Here is a 24,033-nt window from a genome sequence, read left to right on the forward strand (position 1 = left end):
TTACTGTACATTTACAGCCTCTGTTCTCTGTTTAACATCCTGTACACAGAATTTTTCTGTGTACATTTTGGACACCAACATGGGTTCTGCAAGATTGCTTATCTGCTTGATGGATCATTCTACCACCCTCATTTGCATGCAATTCACCTGTTTATGAGGTGGTTTGCATGCCACAGACACTTCCGTGTTGGCGTGCTCATGCATACCCCACACCTCTGTTTCCTGGATCACAAACCTGCTTACTGAGTAAGCAGTGTGCCACTATGCCTACACAGAAAATAAGTCCATGTAGGCTTTATTTAATTCCCCTCTATGTTAAAAGAATAGATAAAAATATTATTTGTAAGATGAGTTATATGGAATGAAGGAATAAATGATATTCTGTTTAATGGTAAATGGATTTTAGCAACGATATTAACTAAAATCAAATGGTGGTTATAAAAGAAAGAGTTGGGGTCTAATAATAAAAATTTAGTGTAATTGTAAAGGAAATTGTGAATATGTGTAAATATATTTGTATACTTATATATTTGCACATTTGGAAATGTTTGTAAATATGTACATATGCTGTAAATAAGAGTTATTTTTGTATATAAATAAAGAATCCCTATTCTTTTATGTGTCGTGGGATCTTTTACATTCAACTGAGCTACCACCAATTCATGCATATGGCCCTCTGTTTTTAACATCTCATCCAAAATATGGCACACTCAGGAGTGTAACATGGCCTCATGCTGCAGTGCAGTGTCAGTAATCGATCTACATTAAGTGGGAATAGACCCCATAGCCTTCTGCACCAAAAATGAGTGTTGTGCCTGTTAAACCACTGACAGGCTCTGATGTGATGCATCTTGGAATGCTTTAATGTGTGGCTTCTGTTTCCATGGATCAAAGCTGAAATGGGCCATCATTTTTATTGCAATCAGATAATGGAAGTGCACACAGAAGTAGCTATAACTTCTGGATGGAGGTGGGAGCTGTCTGTAAAAAGTAACAGACCTTGTTTTTAATCAATCACTATCTGACATTACAGCACTAGGGTGCATTTGCAACATTAATGTGATTTGTGTGAAGCAATGTAGAACACTAATGCATGGCTCCTTTTTCATGAAATAGAGTTAATATACAAAACATGGCTGTAATTTTTTATCAGAATTGTCTGAATTGCCCACAGAAGTATCTATAACTGCTGTGTGGGTGCTGTTTGTTGAGACAGAGTAGCTGTCTGTTAAAAGTAACTGGCCCTCTTGTTGTTTGTTCTACTTAAACAGTTGTCTAAAAAATTAGACATAAAATGTATCCCAGAACATCCAGACTGTCAAAGCTTCTGAGGGCCTGGTGATCCCCACACCCTTAGGCTATGCAAGCAGATTTTGACATAGATTCAGTAGCGGCCTTTGCTCTGAACCAGACAGATTTTAAAAACAGCCCTGCTCAAAGATGTGTTCAGAAGGTCACTGCATCTTGTTTGGGAATGCTGGGGACAACTGTATTATTTACTGAATTTTCCATTCAAACCTTAGAAGATTGCACATGTCCCTACATCTTGTGAAAACCTAGGGATAGTGTGGTCATTATTGCTTTAACTTTGCTCACAAATGTCAGAAGTGTGTACAGCTGGCCACTATAGCTTGTATAAAAGCAGTGTATTGTCTAGGACTAACAAGTTGGAAGCATTACTGTGATTATTTTCTTCAGTTTCTTCATAATCAAACATCAAATGCAAATACAAGTGGCTATATTTAGGGGACAAGAAAGGAGGCATGCTGTTTATATATATCTGACAGCAACAAGATGAAATATTTTCTGTTTGTATTTCTGTTTTGTCATGTCTGACAACTGAGACAGACAGTGGCTGTCTTTTGAGGATGGGGTGAGGAGGCACGTTGTATATAGCTGTCGCAGAAGCAACTTGAACAATATGACTATGGCTATTTGCGCTTTCACTTTCATCCCATTCTAACTAATTTTTGAGTGGGGGTAGGGAGGCAGATACTATTTATAGATATGATTTATGTATCCAATTTATTTATTTATTTATTCCAGTTTGGTGACTGGGGAGGTCCACTGGGCTCGAGAGCCCATTTTCAGTGGAGGCCCGGGGAGAAAAGCTCCACAATACAAAGTTACATTACATAGACAATTACAAGAAAAATATTTGCATTGCAATCAACAGGTAGTATAACAATCAACAGGTAGTATTAGAGTCAAAACAGGTATCTTTCAGTAAAGACAGCAAAACTATTACAAATTTTTCAAGAGAAAGACAGGCATACAGCATAATGGCTGGATGTTACTGTTTAATTACATTTATACTCTAAGTATATGAGAGAAATTAGGAAGGTTAGCCAGGAGAGAAGGAGGAGCAGAGTTTGGGAGGTATGAGTTGAAGAGTGCAGTTACATTTCCTGTAAAGAAACAGGTAAGAATGAAGTTGTGTTTTGAAGGTGTGTAGATTGTCACAGGTCATCAGAGTAGAGGGCAGGGCATTCCATTTTTTTTTGCTAGGAAAAAGTAGAGTAGAAGCTGACCAGTGGGGTGCTTGGATTTTTGGATGATTATAAGGTTTTGGTGAGTAGGTCTAAGGGGGGTATATGGTTGTAGGATATTAGATAATGCAGGGCAGCTAGTAGGTTGGAATAAAAATTTGTGGGCTGTGACGATTTGGAGGAAGTCAGGTTGATTAGGGAGTTCAAGCCAATTTAAAGAGTGTAGGGAGGTGCAGTGATGGGAAGAGGATTTTGCCTTGGTAGCGAATCTGGAGATTTTGTTGTAGCACACTTAAGTATTTTCTCTTCTCTGTTTACTGTGAACTGGTATTTTGTCAGTTCTTAGAATTATAGGTTCATAGGTTCACAAGGGCCTTTTTGAGCCTAGCCATGCATCCCAACTCTCTGACAGGTTCTGGTACCCTTGATAAGTGTAAGCAGGGGCTTGACAGATGAAACATTTACAAGCAGGGGCCTGGGAGATTAACTATTTACAGGCTGCCTGTGTCCATTAGAGACATAGGTGCCAAACCAGGGATGAATTTCTTGTTCCCCATCCAATTGTTCAAGTTGCACTTGAATTTGGTTAGGGAGGAACTCTGCTTCACATGGATGAGGAGACTGTTCCAGAGATGGGGTAGTCTCCAGTAGGTCCTATTTATATCACAGACAAGGTTTAAGTCTTTAGAACAGATAATTCTGGTGCTGTTTGTTTTGTGGATATGCAGGAGGTCCCTCAGAGTGGGGTCTGACAATGCCTTGACATTAAGCTACCTTGGATACATTTTATTTTTTCCATTAAATAAAAAAGCAAGACTGAATTTCTTTCCCTACAATTTTTGATTTGGCCTTTATTGGAGCAAAAGCTTGGCAAAAAGTTCTACAATACAACTCAGAGCTTATAGAACCCCCTAACTTTTTTAATTCAGTTATTTCTTCTGCAGTCCTGGTCAGTTAAGGATATGTTGAAAGGTTGCAGGAAAAAACAAAGTTGAAGAGTAATAAATACACCACTGTGTGTCCATAGTCCATAAAAAAACAGGAATCAGATTAGCACTTTCATTCCTTTACTGTCGGAACTTCTTCAGAAACATTTCATTTAAAAATCAAACCATTTAAATACAGTCAAATTAATGACATCACACTGTAATTATAATTAAAGCAATAGTAACATAAAATCATAAAAAATAAATGAAAAATTCTAAGTAGGAAAAAATCTATAATACAGCACTATATAGGTATAAAAAATCCATTTTCTGATAATCAATATAAAAACAGTATCTTATATATATTTATATTTCAATAAGCTTTTAATGGAAATGGGTTCATTTAAACCTGGACTGACATCAGCTCTGAAAAGGACCTGCCATTTCAATTCTAACATTTCCAAGTAATTGTTACTTGAATCAACAAATCTATTGGTATCCACCTATTGCAAAACTAAAAAATAAAACTTATGAAAACATTCACAACTTAAACCCTCTAACATAATAGAAATATTAAGTTTTGTTTTTTGGAGAATTCACTATAGGTCTAAAAGGTGGCTTTTTTCATTTTTATGAGTCTTTGGGATCCTAAAAAGGGAAAGATATTTCTATTATATTGGATAATATTTTAAATCCAGTAGTGCAAATAAGTAAATATTTTTGAAAGATTCTTTTTTTTTGAATGATATTAAGAACTATAAAGTTGAACAGAATGATATTATTTTATGCACTGTAGATGTAAATACATTATAAACTTCAATTAATCAAGATGAGAGAATTGAATCTGTAGAACTTTATTTAAATATGATCAATTAGAATCTTATAATAGATTCTAGAACTGTTTGCGTTTTGTTGGACCTAGTTTTATACAACAATTTTTTTTTTGTTTTTGAGAACAAGATCTATCAACAAACATCAGGAGTAGTGATGGGAGCCACTGTTGCACCATCTTTTGCTAATTTAGTTATGTGTTGGTGGGAGTATTTTTATTTACCTAGACTTCCTTTGTTTTATTATGTTTCTTTTTATCATAGATACATAGATGATTTGTTTTTTATTTGGAAGGAAAATTTAGTAGAATTTAATAATTTTGTTTTACAGACGAACAGTAGTGTCAGGTGGTTGAACTTTGAAGTAAGTTGTATAGGTACTTCCATTAATTTTCTAGACATTGAATTATCTTTCAATCCTTTGTATATGAATTTTTCTAGTAATGTTTAGAGAAAAAAGACTTTTAGTAACAATTATGTCCATTTTTCTAGCTCCCATCCAGATTACATGAAATTTAATATCTTTAGGGGGCAGGTGATCGGACTGCGTCGTATTATCAGCAACCATGATGTTTTTCACAAAAAAGTTAATTTTCTACTGGATATGTTTGGCCAAAGGGGATATCCAAAGGCAAAATTAAAAGAAATAATAGATACAATAACTTCTCACAGGCTTGCTAGATATCCACTATCCTTTCTGTAGGATTTATTCTTAAAGTTAAACATAATGAATTTGATAATTGTGATGGAAATAAGTTTTTAGCTTTCCAAATTCCCATGAGTATAGAGGGGGAACAGCTTAAAAACATCATCAGAGACAATTGGTAGGTGATTTTAGGTAATAAGGACTTAAGTGAGGCAGTGGATATGGAACCTAAATTTATTTACAAGAAGACGTCAAATTTTAAATTCTTATTAGAAAAAGGTAAAGATAATTTTGGAACAAGAAGTACTGCACATTTCCTTCTGGAGGGTGCAGATTATGTAGGTTCATTTACCCTGAAAGTACATTTATGTTTAAACATTGTAAGTTTTTGTTTGAACTCAGACATAAGTGTGATTGCCAAAGTACAGGCATTGTTTATTTGGCTATTTGTGGGTCCTGTTATAATTTTTTTGTAGGAAAGACAACCAGGGCCTTAAAGATCGACTGGGAGAACATCTTAGAGCCATTAGAAATAAGGACTTAAATAATGCTCTAGCAAGACACAGTTTAAGTTGTGAATGTTTTCATAAGTTTTATTTTTTAATTTTGCAACAGGTGGATACCAATAGGTTTGTTTATTCAAGTAACAATTACTTGGAAATGTTAGAATTGAAATGGCAGGTCCTTCTCAGGGCTGATGTCAGTCCAGGTTTAAATGAAACCATTTCTATTCAAAGTTTATTGAAATATAAATATATATAAGATACTGTTTTTATATTGATTATCAGAATATGGTATTTTATACCTATATAGTGGTGTATTATAGATTTTTTCCTACTTAGAAGTTTTCATTTATTTTTATGGTTTTATGTTACTATTGCTTTAATTATTTGTTCAAAGTCTTAATTACAGTCTTATGTCATTAATTTGACTGTATTTAAATGGTCTGATTTTTAAATGAAATGTTTTTGAATAAGTTCTAACAGTAAAGGAATGAAAACTCTAATCTGACTCCTGTTTTTATGGACTATGCACACACAGTGGTGTATTTATTTGTATGTTCAAATTAGTTTTAGTTTATTTGCAAAGTTGAAGAGTAAGACTGAATTTCTTTAATAAAGGTTTTTGTTCAGGCCATCATTGGATGAGCAGGTTATTTAAAAAATGGTAACATTCTCCTCAGAGTTTAGTCTTGCCTAGTTAGGATGCGTTGAATGAATGAATGAATGAATGTAGAAAAAATGAAGAATAAGAAAAACTGTGAGGGTGAGGAAAAAGAAGAAAAGAAAAAGTAATCTGGATGTGTGGGTAGGCCAGGATAAGGGTAGATCAAGGGGCCACCAGGTGATATGCATCGGGGCAGTGGGCAGCAATGTTGGATGCCATGAAGCCCTGTGCCCAGGGTGCCATCTTACTTAAGATCTGCTCTCACATCAAATAGTGTTTCTCAGTTTTTCATTCATCATGTTTAACAAACTGCCATTCTAGATAATTATGTTACACTTACTGAATTATGATGTCATCATCTGACCATAACACACTGAAAATAATCTATAAAAAGAGTTTTCTAGAACTGACCCTGAATTAACCCATACTGCTAAGCTGCAGTTTAATGTAAAAAAAAACAGCTTAAGCTTAACGAAAACAATGTACCAATGAAGTGCTTTGGAGGCCAAGGAAAAGCCATACCTAGCAGAAAAATATATAATATTAACAGATTCAGCTGGATTAATTTTGGACATTATCTGTTAAGCAGACACAAACTTTATATTACATACAGCTGTACATTACATGTGATAGATGTCACTTAAAACAGACTTCTCTGTAAGCTTTAGACATTGCACGAGGAAATAGTTCTGATTAAGACAGGAATGCTTAGAGGAGAAGAGAATGATATGGGTAATAACAACTGAAAAGCAAGGAAAAGAAAACTTGAAGAAGACTAATCTTACTAGTCAGTGTACTAAAGCAGTTCTGCGTATTCTTCCAGACAGAACAAGTTCTTCAAGATACACAAAGTAAAGCAGACAGGGCAAAACATGATGATAGTGAAAGGGAAAACAATTATAGGAGTAAGTTCAGAAGAAAAGTTCAAACAAAAAAATGCCTGTATTGGGAATAGATCTATTTATGATAGACTGCTATAAAAAAGAAAATTATTGACAGAACTGTAATTTTTGCAAAGTACAGAATTCAGCATGACATGATCACAAAGCATTGCTCAATACTAGTGCTTTTCAAAAATTAGCACAATAGTTTTTACTTTTTTAAAAAGGAGAGGGAACAGAATGTTTTAACGATAGTACTCCCACGAAATAGTAAATGAAAAGGTTAAGGTTCTGGTTGGTACACTTCTTTCTCCCGTCTTTCTTCAATAACTGTATAAATCATATCTTGCAGCGATATAATGAACTTTTTGTTGCATCTCATTAATTTTGTTGTTCCACTGAGGGGGCCACTCTCCTTTTGAGTAATATCTAAATATACCTTTAATTCTGAGAATACAGATGCATACAGAAAGTGAACCATTTTGAGGTGTTTCTTACTTTCTGTATCCTTAATGACTGGTAATTCTATGTTATCCTTTACATAAAGTAAGAACTTCCAAACTCTTCAGCAGTTGCACAGCTGTACAATATATCATTATATCATTACGATCTGTGAAGCACTTATATTTACTCACTGTCTAATTATGGAGAATGGATAGTTATGAATACTGAGATGATGGCGTACTTGAAGATCCCTACCTGTTGCAGTGGTCTTTGTCATGCAAGCAAAACAGCATTTCCCTGGCTCCAGCTTCCATTCTTCTCTGGGGCAACTCAGTTCTGGGCAGCGTATAATGGAGCATTCTACTTCACCATCCTGGTAGAACAACAGTGTACACATTCTTAATAATATACAAAGTAAATCAGGAAAAACAACCAGTGTCAGTCTGGAAATTTGTTAAGTACTATAACAGATTACACAGTTCATTAGGATACATTTGAGACATTCCCAAAACATTTGAACATTTGTTCTTCTAAAACAGCAGCAGTAGTATGGAATGTTAGAAAACATAAGGAACAGAAAAGTTTAGCCTTTTAACAAACTGTCTGATTAACTGGATTAATTTAGTTTAGTACGTTAATCCACAGTGCAGTCGGTTTTCAATGTCAGTGTACTTACTGAAGTGGATGATACTAGTCAAGCCATTCTACATGCATTTCCTTGATTACTAAAGCCATGCTAGAAAGGGTCTGAGACCAACTCAAGGATAACTACTAACTACAACCATTTGTTATTCTTGAATTGTAGGCTCTAAAAGACCCAAATCAGGATGCAAAAACAAAAATAGCATAATAGTATTTGTTCTCTTATTATTCATTGACATATTAATTAATTACAAGTCCCACAGCTTCAAGAAGAACAAAAGTGATACAAATTTAAATAGCAAGAATTCTAAGAATAACACATATCTTGCAGTTTGCTAAGTGGTCATTTAATAAATTATTTGTCAAATGAAGTATAGTAAAAAATGGTTGTCTGGCAAAAGATTTACTAATACAGAAAAAAAAGAAATCTGAATGTTGCTAGAAAAAAACTTAAATATCCATGTGGGGCCCATTTGCAAAGTCTGTCGTACTTAGTTACTTCAGTTCTGTGTTTTGCACTGCTACTGATATTTGGATATGGAGATACTCACAGACTAAACATGATTTTCCTAATGTCAACTTTGTTCATTTAATGTCAAGGATTGTGATTCACTAAACAGTATAGTTACAATCACAATAATACCAGTAGCTTAACAAAAAGAGCAAATGCATTAACATACATCTCAACTGTCCACATTTTTGCAGAATGTCCAGAATTTTGCCTCATATTTTCGGCCTATTCCTCATAAAATTTGTGGTTTTCTGACAAATCACTGAGGATTGAAATAACTAAATAATGTCATTCATTTGTGTCTCAGACCTCATTTCTTTCAGAAAATGCATGTTAAAGCAAATGCTGTTATTTTAGAATTTTTCTAAAGTCTACAAGAACAATATTTAAAATCTGTTTCTATTTTTGGGCCTTTGTCCCCCCATTATTTTACTCTTTGTCCAGATTTCTTGTGATAAGAGATTGACCGGTATGTGCATTGATGACAGCATTTTGTAGTGATGGTTGGAGCGTAGAGCTACTTCCTTTAGCCAAAGTGGTTTGATTCCTTCCACTCCAATTTGCCTACTGTGTAACTCTGAGGGTCACTTAACCAGACAGTGCTGCTGGGTTTCTCCTGAAAAGGGACATTTGCTTCCAGTGTGTTTACATATGTTAACAGATTCCCAGATTAGTATTAGGCATTTAGTCTGGAGACCAGTTTAAAGACTAGCCAATAACCAATATTCACAAATTACCTCAAGACTCAAGGAAGCCTGTACAAGAAAGACTGTGAGAAAATTTGAGGCTGTCCATCCAATTATCTGATCAACAAATTCAGAAAAATGCCAGATATATGACAGAATATTTTAGAAACCTTCACTTATTTAACATCCTTAATAAAAACGGAGTAATAACCATTACATCAAAGCCAAAACGTAGTTCACAATGCATCTAAGGAACTAACATGATTACAAGGAAAGTGCTTCAGAATATTGTAATGGTAGCATTCATACAATATGCATTGCTTTACACTGAAAGATTAAAACCATATCCTTCCCTCTGATGAGAATAAGATGCTATTATATTGAATTGAATTGGAATGAAGTGAGTTTTTCCTTTCCTTAAGGAACACTGCTATTCCACAGAGTCGCAAAGTCACTTTCAAAGGAAACAAGGGTATTACATTTCAGTGTAACACAATGCAGTTCACCTTTAGAAAATGTTTATTATTTTGTGTTAGAGTTACTGGGATATATCACTTCAGCAAAACTAGAAAGTGGAATGAGTGTACCTGGCAATCATTTTTGGCTGCATTTGTTGAGAGTGACCATATAACATGTTTACCTCAAATGTCAAAAGTCATTAATTTCTGTTAGACATAATGCAGTTTTAATATATACACTCATTGAAGGAGCACAGCTGATTTTTTTGGCATCCTTTTGATAATTATATTCAGTTTCATTAATCAGTTTAATTACAGAGGAGAAGTTTTTCTCCAAGTAATTTTATTTTTTTTTCTTTCTGGAAATCCCAAGAAAGTTATTTTGAATAAAACTGAATGTGAATCCAGCCTTACACATTTCTGGAAGTTACACTACAAATGTATTTTTGTGAAAACACAAGAGTGACAAGTTATATATACTACAAATAATGTAGAGTAATAAACATATTCTTCCTTTTTATTTGCACTGACTTTGACTGAAAATGGCTGCCAATGTTTATCTTCTGTAACTTATATGACCTCTCCTGCAGCATCTTAATTTCACGTTGTTTTGTTTTCTTTAACTAAACTTGTTGAACATGTGGTTTAGGGGTTCAGTCCACTTATGAGCTCAAAATAAAATAAATAGAACTATGTGCTTACATATTTATGCTGTTTTTCTGAAATAATTTGAATTTAAGACTGATAAAAGTTACAATACAAGGACACAGAAAGAAATGCAACAGATATAATGGTACCTTTTGATAATGTGAAGCTTTTTCGCAATCTTACTTCACATTCTGACAAGAATGAATCATTGAACTATGAGGTGTTAACTTTTCAGCTGCCATCATAATGTTTAAAGATCATGTGACATCCACAGAAATATACTGAATTTAGTCATTGCTGATCTATTACTTTTAAATATTTCCAGTGTTTTTATGTTATTTTTATTTTACTATGGACATATATGTGGAACCAGTTTGTGATGTCATACCCAGGTAGTTAATGCCATCATATTCATTTCCATGACAAAAATGTAATTCACAAATCACATTAATTCCCAGTATATGATTTTTAGACTCAGCACTCAGAGACATGCTCTTCTCATTGTAGATAAATATAATGTCTGATAATATTGAAGCAGTCAGCAGTCCAATTCACTTTATGTAAAAGGACAGCATAAGCACTCAATATTGTTTAACTGATTTCTTGTGTAGGCACATTGTTATGGTCCCACATTATAACTATTTTTTCCAAAGCTGAAATTATATTACAGATACTGAAGGAAAATCTTTTTCCTGTTAAATCAGTGAAACCAAGGGGTAAAAATGTCACACAGAGAAACCATGTGACCTTTTTGGTTATTAGTTAGGAAATTTTGCAGGCACCTTACTCTTTATGGGAATCAGCTGGGTTTAAAGACCCAGTGTTTCTAAAGTATAGCCAAACTATCTACTTATGCTCTGCTGACAAGGTCAATAAAAAGGCCAAAACATGCATGCCCACAGCTAGTGGGATTTGGCTTTACTGGCCTGAATGCAGCCAAAAAGGCTTGAAAAGTGAAAATGCCATGGACATTCAGAAGCCATGTAACTGAAACACTTGATATCTTTAAGGAGTGGTTTGCATATATACCATGGGCCTCCATTATGGGAGGTTTAAGTTATCACACAGTGAAAACTCCACCTTGGCTGGGTTTTTCTTGCAATTTTGTTAAACCAGAAGGCACTAATTCAGACAAAAATCATCACATTGTCAAGCAGATAATCTCATTGAAAAAGTTATAAAATGAATCAGACTCTTGAGTGATTGGATAGCATGCGCAGGATTTCTGTAATGAGTAATTTAGTATTATTCTCATTGCTTTCAAATAACCATCTATGTCTTTTTGGCTATTTGATAACTTTGAGCATTCTTATATCAGCATACTTATTTTTAGGCAATAGCTTATGTGTTTAACTGTAGAATGATTTTTATTTTATAATGTGTGCTATTATTTTTATTTTGGTTCTTTGAAAGGAACTGTGGGAAAAAAAACTGTTTCAATAGATATAGAGCATATAATATGAGATCATTAATAGAGACACAGGCACTAAAGGCTGAGCAGACATGTTAGTGACCGTGAACATGAAATGGAACACAATGATACTTGCATTCAGGGTGAAAAGAACAGATGAGGAATTCAAATGTGATGGAAAATGGAAATCTGTACTAAGGACTGGATGAAATTCTTTGAAGAAGAATATAGGAGTAGGATATAAAGCAGAGAATATGGAAGTTTTTTAATCTAAAAAATTAACATGGTGATGCCTAGTGAATATTAAAATAAACTTGACTACTTCCTGTGCTTTGACAAAAATGTCTTGAAGGGTACAATTATAGTGGTCTAATTGATTGAATTAAATGTGAATTGATTCCTGAATAAAAGTGTGACACCCGGGCACTGGCCCAGCAATCAGGGAGCCTCAATCCTCACCACTAACACCAGTGGGGGTGTCAGTATAGAGAAAGGATAATAAATACACACACAGTAAAGTACAATTTCCCTTAAGAGCACACAGAGATCACAGTCAGTCTGGAGCTGGTTTCTCCCTTTCTCTCCACGTCCCCAATAAAACTCCCCACTGGCACAGCTATACAGTCCAGATCTCAGCCTAGTGGGCAAGCTAAAACCTCCAGCACCCTCTTTGTCCAACCAGTGCTTCGTGTCCCTGCCCAAGTAGCTGACACACACACTTTGAGATAGACGTTTATACAACCACACAAAAACTCCTGGGGAAGGCTGGCACAGGTTCTCCACCTGTGCCCCTTTTACCCAGACTATACAGTAGAAATCACTGCCACCACCCAGCTAATATTTATCAGCTACTCAAAGGCCCTTATGAAAGGGTGTCCAAATATACTGTGCAATATTGTTATCCAAATGGTAAGTGCAACCAGTCAATACTTATTTGGAGTGACTTGGTACAGTATCACTATATACATGTAATGTACTCTTAGAGCTTAAATTATCACTACACAAAACAGCCACAGCTGAAAGGTTTAAAAATATTTAACAATAAATAATAAAAAACAACAACAATACTTACTACATAGCTAGTAGTGTTCAGAGATCACAGAGAAATGTTTAAAAATAAATAATACAAAAGTTCTGACATCACAGAAAAAAAAAACAATCCTAATCTCTTCCTCTTTCCTAGCTACATCTAAGAGAAAAACAAAGTTCTAAAAATCCTACTTACATATAGACACACAGGTGGTGGGAGAGGATGATTCTCTCAGACAAATGCTCAAATGCTCTCTTTCTGTCCTTAAATTGATAACACAGTACCACTGATTCATTTCAGATTACATCATTTTTTTTTCTGGTTCCTAACAGACTCTCAGAGAGGAGGTTAATAGCCCTTTGATCTTAGCTGGTCAGGAAGCAGAGCAATAAAATAAATTTTACATGCAAATTCTAGCCCTTAACTCTGGCCTCAAAACAGTAGGCAGAATGCCTTTATCTAGACATCTCAGCTCCGAGGTTTGACATCAAAGAATTGACTTATCAGCTTTGTTACAGCAGAGTGCACTGTTGTTACATTTTTGCAGTTCCACATTTAACACCATTGTTTCCCATTTAAGAGAACAAGCCTGTGGCTTATATTAATATTTACAAATGACAGAATTATCTATAAAATTCTATCTGGGTAGGCTGGCAGCCTTCACCTATCTTCACAGATCCCCCCCCCCCCCCGGGGAACTCAAGCTAGTTTTTCAAGTGACCCTTGAAAAACGTTGCTTGAGAGGATTAGGTCTATCTGAGTATACCTTATCCCATTCCCTGTTTTGAGATCCCATCTGCGTTGGCATTGCTAATCTCACTGCAGTGCTGCACTGACATATCACATGCTTGCAACACTAGGCTCCATCTTAGCAACTTGGCATTTTGCTGGCTGGCTCTATGTAACCATGTTAGGGGGTTGTGATCTGTCACTGCAGTGAATTTTCTTCCATAGACATAAGGCTGAAGTTTCTGCAGTGCCCACACTATGGCTAGACATTCCTTTTCTACAGCTGCTTGCATTCTTCCCTGGGTTGGAGCCTACGACTGAGATAAACCACTGGGTGCTCTTCTCCCTCTGAAGAAATCTGGCTAAGTACAGCCCCCACCCCATGGTTTGAAGCATCTACCTGCACAACAAATTCTTTGTTGTAATCTGGACTGGCTAAAACAGGGGGGTCCTCCCAAAGCTTACTTAAGATCCTGGAATGCCTGCTCACAATCTGGGGTCCATACTACCTTATCTGGCCTGTTCTTCCTTGTCAGGTCTGTGAGGGAAGCAGCTATGGTACTATAACTGGGGACAAACCTTCTGTAGTACCCTGCTGTCCCTAAGAATGCCCTCACCTGCTTTTTGGTAACAGATGCAGGCCATGCCTGAATGGCTTCTACTTTGACAGGTTCTGCCTGATCTTACCACTCCCCACTCTATGTCCCAGGTAGGAGACCTCTGCCATACCCACCTGACATTTGCTGGGCTTAATGGTCAGCCCTGCCCTCTGTAGTCTTCCCAGCACCTCCCTGACATATTGAAGGTGCTCTTGCCAGAAATGGCTGTAGATGGCAATATCATCTAAGTAAGCAAGGGTAAACTCTCCTGCTCCTGCTAGGATATGACCTACCAGCCTCTGGAAAGTTGCTGGGGCATTCTTCATCCCAAAGGGCATCTTTGTGAACTCATACAAGCCAAAAGGAGTCACAAAGACTGACTTCTCTCTAGCACTGGGAGTCAAGGGCACCTGCCAGTAACCCTTGGTATGATCAATAGTTGTAAGATACTTAGCCCCACCTAGCTGCTCTAGGGCCTCATCTGTCCTAGGCATGGGGTAAGCATCTGACTCTGTGTGACTATTTAATTTCCTGTAGTCCACACAGAACCTGGTGCTGCCATCCTTCTTTCGCATCAGCACCACTGGGGAGGCCCAGGGACTGTTGGACTCTTGAATCACCCCTAGTTCCAACATCTCCTGTATCTCCTCCCTCAGAGTCTGTTTGACTGTCTCAGGCACCCTATAAGGGGCCTGCTTAATAGGCCTTTGGGGTCCAGTATCCACCTGGTGCTGCACCAGGTGGGTGCACCCTGGTTTCCCAGTGAACATGTCCCCAAACTCCTGTAACACTGTTTGGATTTCTCAACCTTGGGTAGGAGATAGCTGCTGGGAAATTGCTACCCCTTCCACTGAGGTGTCAGTCTGACCCTCACTGAGGAGATCAGTCACCAGATCTTCCTCAGACTCCTCCTGTAATCCACTGCAAATGCTCAGCACAAGGGCCTCCCTATCATGGTAAAGTTTCATCATATTAATATGGTACAATTTGTGCCCCTGCCTCCTGCCTAGCAGTTCCACCACGTAGTTAACATCACTTACTTTTTTTACCACCTTGTAGGGTCCCTCCCAAGCTGCTTGCCGCTTGTTGTGTCTAACAGGAATGAGAACCATTACCTGCTGCCCCACAGCATACTCTGTAGCTCAAGCATTCCTGTCATACCACACCTTTTTCTGTTGATGGGCTTATGCCAGGTTCTCCTGGGCCAAGCCCATGAGTTCCCTGAACCTTGCCCTGAGTTTTAGGACATATGCCACAACAGACTCCTTGTGAGGATCACACTCACCTTCCCACTCATCTCAAATTAAATCTAGAGGTCCCCTTACCCTATGCCCATACAGCAACTCAAATGGTGAAAAACCTGTGGATTCCTGGGGAACCTCTCTGTAAGCAAACAACAGATGGGGCAAATATTTGTCCCACTCCCCTTAAACTGGTCTGCAAATGTCCGTAGCATGGACTTGATCACAGAGTTTAACCTCTCAACAAGACCATTAGTCTGGGGATGGTAGGGGGTGGTCTTCAGGTGCTTCACCCCAGAGTACTTCCACAGACAAACCAGCAGGTCTGACATGAAATTGCCACCTCTGTCAGTCAGTATTTCTTTTGGGAAACCTACCCTGCTGAAAACCTCTAACAAAGCATTTGCCACCTTTTCTGCCTCAACGGAGGACAGAGCCACTGCCTCAGGGTATTGTGTAGCATAATCCACTACCACTAGGATATACTTTTTCCCTGAGGAACTTGGGGTACTCAGAGGCCCCACAATATCCATAGCTACCCTTTGAAATGGCTCCCTCAATCACAGGCAAAGGCATCAAAGGAACTCTCACCTTGTCTTCTGCCTTGCCTACCTTTTGGCACTGCTCACAGGTCCTGCAGTACCTTGTTACATCTCTGGAAATTCCAGGACAATAGAAGTTCTACATAATATGTCTCTTTGTACGTTTTATGGCCATATGACCTGCAAAGGGAATATCATGGGCTATGGCTAGAATTGTCAGATGGGTGGCTCTAGGCACTACCAACTGATGTGCCCTCTCACCTTCTAGCCCTCCCTCAGGGGTCCACTCTCTATAAAGTAACCATTTGTCCCAGTATACAGAATCCCCTTACCTGGAGAATCAGGTGCCTTACTAGCTACCTGCCTCAGGCCTTGCAATGTACAGTCTGAGAGCTGAGCCTGTCTCAACTCTCTCTTTGTAACCCTTCCCAGCTCCCCTTCCAGAGGAAGTCTGGCATCCTCTGACAGTGGTGCCTCACTGTCAGCTTGGGTCGTACTACTCACCCCTACCTTTGCAGTCACTTTGTCCAAGGGAACATCAGTACCCACAAGCAGCTGTGGCTCACATTCAGTCTCACTGCTACAGAGTAGCTCCCTCCCTGAAGTAGCCACCTCACCAGTCCTGGCTGTAAGTATGTAGTCTGTGTGGGTGTCCCCCAGGCTACCAGACCCACATGCTTGTCTCCTAACCTGACTGTGTGTAACTGCATAAGCACATGGTACTGCCTCATCCAAATCCTTCCCTATCAGGACATCTGCAGGACGGTAGTTTGGTACCCTGTTGTCTCAAGACAACCTACTATTGGCATTTTGTCTTTCCCACTTACTGGCTCTCTCAACTTTTGTTCCCCACCTTGCCTCCATCGACATCTGTATGCTACATAACCCCACTGGTTGCATTCAAAACATTTAACCCTAGGTCCTGGACATGTACCTGGACTAGTGGCTTCGACTGCTACTAGCAGATTCTGTTGGGGCAGTCTGTGCTGCCCACCATGGGTTCCTTTAGACCCATGAGCAGTACTGGGGCCCTTTCCTGTGCAGGGATGCCCTGCTTGCTAGGTATAGATCTCATTTCTTCCCCAACTCATCTGAAGTAGCACATTGTCAGCTAACCAGATCCTCATGTTCTTAGGTAAAGTACTAAGGGCCTGTTCCCTCAGCAAAAGGTCTGCCAGCCCTTCAAAGGTGGTGACCTGACATCCACTCACCCACTTATAAAAATAAGTGCTCAGTTCAGCAACATATTCACACACGCTTTCATCTGCCTTGCATCTATGCTCATGAAACTTTTTCCTATATGTTTCAGGTGTTAGCTTAAACAATTCTATCAAACAGTTCTTAACCATAGTATAATTAAAATAGTCAACGTCAGACATTTAAACAACACAGTTACAGCTTTACCATGGAGTAAGGGGGTCAGGAACCATACCCAGAGCCTTTGGTCAACATCATACTGTTTACATACCCTCTCAAACATATGAATGAAACTATCAAAATTGTCCCCCTCTTTAAACTGTGGAAAAATTTACTGACCTTTTGTGCTTCTGGGGTCCAGTTACTCCCTTCCCCATTACCTCCATGACTCTGGCAAAGAGTCAGCATCTCCTTCTCATGCTGCCTCTGCCTCTCCTTTTCCTCAGCTTCCAGGCATAGCAGTTTCGCATTCTCCTCACTCTCTAGATGCCTCAGTCTCTCAGCTGCTTTTATTTCCAAATGCCTGGCTTCCAACTCAAGTCTCTTTAGCTCCAGATGGATTTTTAAGTCCTCTGCAGAAAGGTTGAGCTGTCCATTCTTTGAGGGTGGTACATCTCCACTGCCAGTCTGATCATTCTCCTGGTTGCTGTTTTTTGATCCAGCTGTGACCAAAGCTGCAATCATATCTGCCTTAGTCAGCTTTCCATGCACCAGTCCCCTAGCCTGGCACATCTCAGCCAGCTGGCTCCTTGTCAGCTTTCCGTATTCCTCTGCTGACATGCTGCCTGCTCTTCCTGACTAACTAAGCTATCAAAAGAAATTAAACAATTGTGATCTTTACTCTGAGTATTCACTACATGGCTGATTTAGAGTACAAAACACCTTCAGTGATCACTGTACAAAAGCTACAGGAATTCATTCTACCCACACCACTACAAGCCAATTAGTATTTGCCAACCAAATAATATTTGGTGTGGATATCTCACTACTGCCAAACAATTAATATGTGACACCCAGGCACTGGACCAGCAATCAAGGAGCCTCAACCCTCACCACTAACACCAGTGAGGGGTGTCCATATAGGGTAAGGATAATACATACACACAGTAAAGTACAATTTCCCTTAAGAGCACACAGAGATCACAGTCAGTCTGGGGCTAGTTTCTCCCTTTCTCTCCAGGTCCCCAATAAGACTCCCCACTGGCACAGCTATACAGTCCAGATCTCAGCCTAGTGGGCAAGCTAAAACCTCCAGCACCCTCTCTGTCCAACCAGTGCTTTGTGTCCCTGCCCAGGTAGCTGACACACACACACTTTGAGATTAGAGTTCATACAACCACACAGACACTCCTGGGGAAGGCTGGCACAGGTTCTCCATCTGTGCCCCTTTTACCCAGACTATACAGTAGAAATCACTGCCACCACCCAGCTAATATATATCAGCTACTCAAAGGCCCTTATAAAAGGGTATCCAAATATACTGTGCAATATTATTATCCAAATTGTAAGTGCAACTATACAGTCAAGACTTATTTGGAGTGACTTGGTACAGTATCACTATATACATGCAATGTACTCTTAGAGCTTAAATTATCACTACACAAAACAGCCACAGTTGAAAGGTTTAAAAATATTTAATAATAAATAATAAAAACACAAGACAATACTTTTACTACACAGTGCTAGTAGAGTTCAGAGATCACAGAGACATGTTTAAAATAATACAGTGGAAAAGTTCTGACATCACAGAAAAACAATCTAGTCTAATCTTTCTATTTCCTAGCTATATTTAACAGAAAACACAGTTCTAAAATCCTACTTACATATAGACATAGGCAGAGTGGTGAGTTGGATGTTCTCAAGACACATGCTCAAATGCTCTCTCTTTCTGTCCTTAAATTGATAACACAGTACCACTGATTCATTTCAGATTACATCATTTCTTTCTGGTTCCCAGGCTAACAGACTCTCAGAGGTTAATAGCCCTTGATCTTGCAGCTGGTCAGGAAGCAGAGCAATAAAAGAAATTATACATGCAAATTCTATCCCTTAACTCTGGCCTCAAACAGTAGGCAGAATGCCTTTATCTAGACATCTCGGCTCCGTGGTTTGACATCAAAGAATTGACTTATCAGCTTTGTTACAGCAAAGTGCACTGTTGTTACATTTCTGCAGTTCCACATTTAACACCTTCTTCCAATTTAAAAGAACAAGCCTGTGGCTTATATTAATATTTACAAATGACCGAATTATCTACAAAATTCTATCTGGCTAGGCTGGCAGCCTTCACCTATTTTCACAAAAAGAATACTGTATGAAGGATATATTATTGACTGAAAGTTGTGAGATGCTGTTTCTGTGGTTTCTGAAAAAGCACAAATCATACCTAGAGCAGGTATGATCATTTTTGGTTTGTTTACAGATGCTGGCCATTGATGCACCCTGGTGCCTTCCCATGACTGACAGGTCTGCCTACCCCTTCTGGCCTTGCCTGGACTTACTCTGATAAGGGTTAGGGCCTGGGAGGAGATCAACATGTCACAGGTCCATGTCATGCTGCTTGCTGGGAGTTGCTTTTCTTCTTTGTTCTCTAATCTTCCCTTCCCCTTATTCACATTGATGGATGGGTGTGTATGCAATGGGGGCATGCTGGCATATTATCCTGCCTCCACATTGACTCAGTCAATGTCTTCCAGCCTCTTCTACTAAGGAAAGTGCCCCTCTCTGTGTCCTCAGCCTCCACCAGGGATCAAGCATAAAGAGTGTCCTGGCATGTGCTGTTCCTCTCTCCCAGGGATGGACATGTTCATACTTCCCTGGTACAGCCCTAGACATGCAAGCCACTAATCAAACCAGCTCACCTAGGCCATAGTCAGAGTTTATCCCTCTATATCATGGCATTGACTAGCAGGAGTGATTCTTTACTGCATTGGGATATCAGACAGTGGTCCTTTTTGCAATATGCTGCAAAGTGTCCCATCCCAGGTGTTGTTAGTACAATGAAAAATATTGTCCTGCAGTAATGGGTACAGAAACCATTATGACTTTAAAAATCCAGAGAAACCAATGCAGATTTATTGGTTAGGCAGTAAAGTAAATGCACAAATAACCTACACGACTGCTAGAAAGATGATATTCTCCAGATTGTAGCAACTCTCTGTACATTTATATAACATAATGTATCCCATGTTGCTTCATCCTTGGCCAGGTATTCCCTTTGTCAGGCCAAGTGACATGTGCTGATGTTGAGTAAAGCTGGTGTATACCATTTATATGTTCTTTTGACATTTTAGGCATTTATAAAGATGTATATGAGGTATCTATTATCACACCAATGGAAAGCCCACTGTTCATCTTTCTGGGAATTTAATCTGTACTTCCCTAAGGAGTATGGGACTCTAATGATACAATCCTCCTATAAGATGAGAGAGATAATACATAAACCTGTCCCTGACAAATACCCAGTGCTGGTTCCCTATGAAAACAGTTGTATAAAAACACCAAGCTGGTTTCAGTATTTCTGCTATCATTACATCTATGTTTGCTAATTTATAAGCTGCCCATTATAAGCCTTAGCGGAAGATGGTCCCTCTAAGTCTGGGAAACAGGAATATGATAATACACATGCTGTGGTCCAAGCTAAGTCATAAACTTTGATGTCAGAATACATGTATAAGTCTTGTCTGCAGGCTGACTCAGATAAAGCTGAATTTGTAAAAGACAGCAAGAGCAGTACAGTATTGCAGGGTACTTGGTATTAATCCGGTTCTGTAGAAACATACAGTATTACAGGGTACTTGGTATTAATCAGGTTCTGTAGACACATACAGTATTACAGGGTACTTGGTATTAATCAGGTTCTGTAGACACATACAGTATTACAGGGTACTTGGTATTAATCAGGTTCTGTAGACACATACAGTATTACAGGGTACTTGGTGATCTAGCTATTAATCAGGTTCTGTAGACACATACAGTATTACAGGGTACTTGGTATTAATCCGGTTCTGTAGACACATACAGTATTGCAGGGTACTTGGTATTAATCAGGTTCTGTAGACACATAAAGTATTACAGGGTACTTGGTATTAATCCGGTTCTGTAGACACATACAGTATTGCAGGGTACTTGGTATTAATCCGGTTCTGTAGACACATACAGTATTGCAGGGTACTTGGTATTAATCAGGTTCTGTAGACACATGCAGTATTGCAGGGTACTTGGTATTAATCCGGTTCTGTAGACACATACAGTATTACAGGGTACTTGGTATTAATCAGGTTCTGTAGACACATACAGTATTACAGGGTACTTGGTATTAATCAGGTTCTGTAGACACATACAGTATTACAGGGTACTTGGTGATCTAGCTATTAATCAGGTTCTGTAGACACATACAGTATTACAGGGTACTTGGTATTAATCCGGTTCTGTAGACACATACAGTATTGCAGGGTACTTGGTATTAATCAAGTTCTGTAGACACATACAGTATTACAGGGTACTTGGTATTAATCAGGTTCTGTAGACACATACAGTATTGCAGGGTACTTGGTATTAATCCGGTTCTGTAGACACATACAGTATTGCAGGGTACTTGGTATTAATCCGGTTCTGTAGACACATACAGTATTACAGAGTACTTGGTGATCTAGCTATTAATCAGGTTCTGTAGACACATACAGTATTGCAGGGTACTTGGTATTAATCAGGTTCTGTAGACACATACAGTATTACAGGGTACTTGGTGATCTAGCTATTAATCAGGTTCTGTAGACACATACAGTATTGCAGGGTACTTGGTATTAATCAGGTTCTGTAGACACATACAGTATTGCAGGGTACTTGGTGATCTAGCTATTAATCAGGTTCTGTAGACACATACAGTATTGCAGGGTACTTGGTATTAATCAGGTTCTGTAGACACATACAGTATTGCAGGGTACTTGGTATTAATCAGGTTCTGTAGACACATACAGTATTGCAGGGTACTTGGTATTAATCAGGTTCTGTAGACACATACAGTATTACAGGGTACTTGGTATTAATCAGGTTCTGTAGACACATACAGTATTACAGGGTACTTGGTATTAATCAGGTTCTGTAGACACATACAGTATTGCAGGGTACTTGGTATTAATCAGGTTCTGTAGACACATACAGTATTACAGGGTACTTGGTGATCTAGCTATTAATCAGGTTCTGTAGACACATACAATATTGCAGGGTACTTGGTATTAATCAGGTTCTGTAGACACATACAGTATTACAGGGTACTTGGTGATCTAGCTATTAATCAGGTTCTGTAGACACATACAGTATTGCAGGGTACTTGGTATTAATCCGGTTCTGTAGACACTGATAAGGCATCTGTTTGAGTATTTTGTCATTGCATCTTTTATATCTTGACTAGTTACAAAGCTCCATCACCCTGGACTGATATGGTATAAATGTTAGCGTACATATATTTTAAGCACTTTAAATATGTTGCTAATTTCTATTATTTTGCAACTGTTGGTTAACTTGTATGTTATGCCTTTAAGAATAGGCTTTTTAGTTTATTGTTCAATGATTTTAATTAGAAACAATTTGGGATTTAATTGCTATTCGCTGTGTATATATATGCTTGTGAGTATGCTATGTAATTTAGTCTGAGGAAGTTTGTCAAAGAAGGCAAACGAAAAGCGCTTTACATAATAAATTTGTTTTTACTTAGTAATTCGGGCTACCGTTTGTTCATCTCAGCATTTATTATTTTACTTGGTTTCTGTGTATTTTCCTAGTTTTATAAATGCTACAAACATTAAATGTTTGTGGCTGTTACAGTTGCTCAATCATTGGTGGGTAAGATTAATTTGGTCGGGATAACACATATTAAGATTATCTTCTTTCTCAGGTAGACTTGACAGGAGCAAGTTGTTGAAACTCCTGACACTTGAAACCCTACTGGAAATAACTCAAAATTAAGAAAAAAATAAGCAGGTTTCATTTCACTGACACAAAAGAGATCTCCCCGGCTTACATATGCATGTGGCACAAATTAATTATTATTTTTTAATATTACTCTGATTATTGAATGCAACAAAAGATACACTACATTAGTAGACCTTCACAGATAATACTACACACACATCTATATTTATATATCTATATATCTATCTATATATCTATCTATATATATATATATATATATATAGATAGATAGATAGATATGGATTCACTTCATAACACTGAAAACTCAAAACACTGAAAATGAGAAAACTTCATAATACAGAAGACCAAAACACTGAAACTTCAAAACACTGAAAACTCAAAACACTGAAACTCAAAACACTGAAAACACTGAAGACACATATCATACATATACTGAGTTTAAACAACATAAATCATAGCACTTTCCACAAAGTGTAATCAGGGGGGCAAGCCCCCCTGCAACCCCCATGTGGGGGGGGCTGCACCCAAAACACCCCCTGCTTCTTAAATATATCAACTCCAAGATTGCACTTAGTGTAGTGAAGTACAGTCTTGGAGTTGATATATATATGTATATATAAGTAGCAGGGGGTGTGGGGGTGCAGCCCCCCCAAATGGGGGGTGCAGGGGGGGCTTGGTGGAAAGTGCTATGGTTTATGTTGTTTAAACTCAGTATACGTATGATATGTGTTTTCAGTGTTTTGAGTTTTCAAGATTTTGAAGTTTCAGTGTTTTGGTTTCAGTGTTTTGAGCTTTCAGTGTTATTAAGTGAATCCATATATATATATATATATATATATATATATATATATATATATATATATATATATATATCTATATCTATCTATATATATATATATATATATATATATATATATATATATATATATATATGTTAACCAGATTAGAGTGCTAATCCTTCTGGACCATTTTCAGGTTCAGCCCAACAAGAGTACAAATATTTTACATGTAAATGCTTTTGT

At 38.0% G+C, this 24,033-nt stretch overlaps 1 protein-coding gene across 1 annotated transcript in view; it reads right to left on the reverse strand.

The window, feature by feature from the left end:
• Window positions 1-24,033, reverse strand: part of VWCE (von Willebrand factor C and EGF domains) — a 2,001,707-nt gene that overhangs the window by 516,878 nt on the left and 1,460,796 nt on the right. Inside the window, exon 17 of the mRNA XM_044059709.1 lies at window positions 7,639-7,756. Coding sequence (XP_043915644.1) covers window positions 7,639-7,756 — 118 coding nt within the window. The remainder of the gene's footprint in view (window positions 1-7,638; window positions 7,757-24,033) is intronic.

The sequence above is a fragment of the Protopterus annectens genome, chromosome 17.part0 (genome assembly GCF_019279795.1).
Source record: "Protopterus annectens isolate FY-2018-M chromosome 17.part0, PAN1.0, whole genome shotgun sequence".
In the NCBI taxonomy this organism is placed as follows: domain Eukaryota; kingdom Metazoa; phylum Chordata; order Ceratodontiformes; family Protopteridae; genus Protopterus; species Protopterus annectens.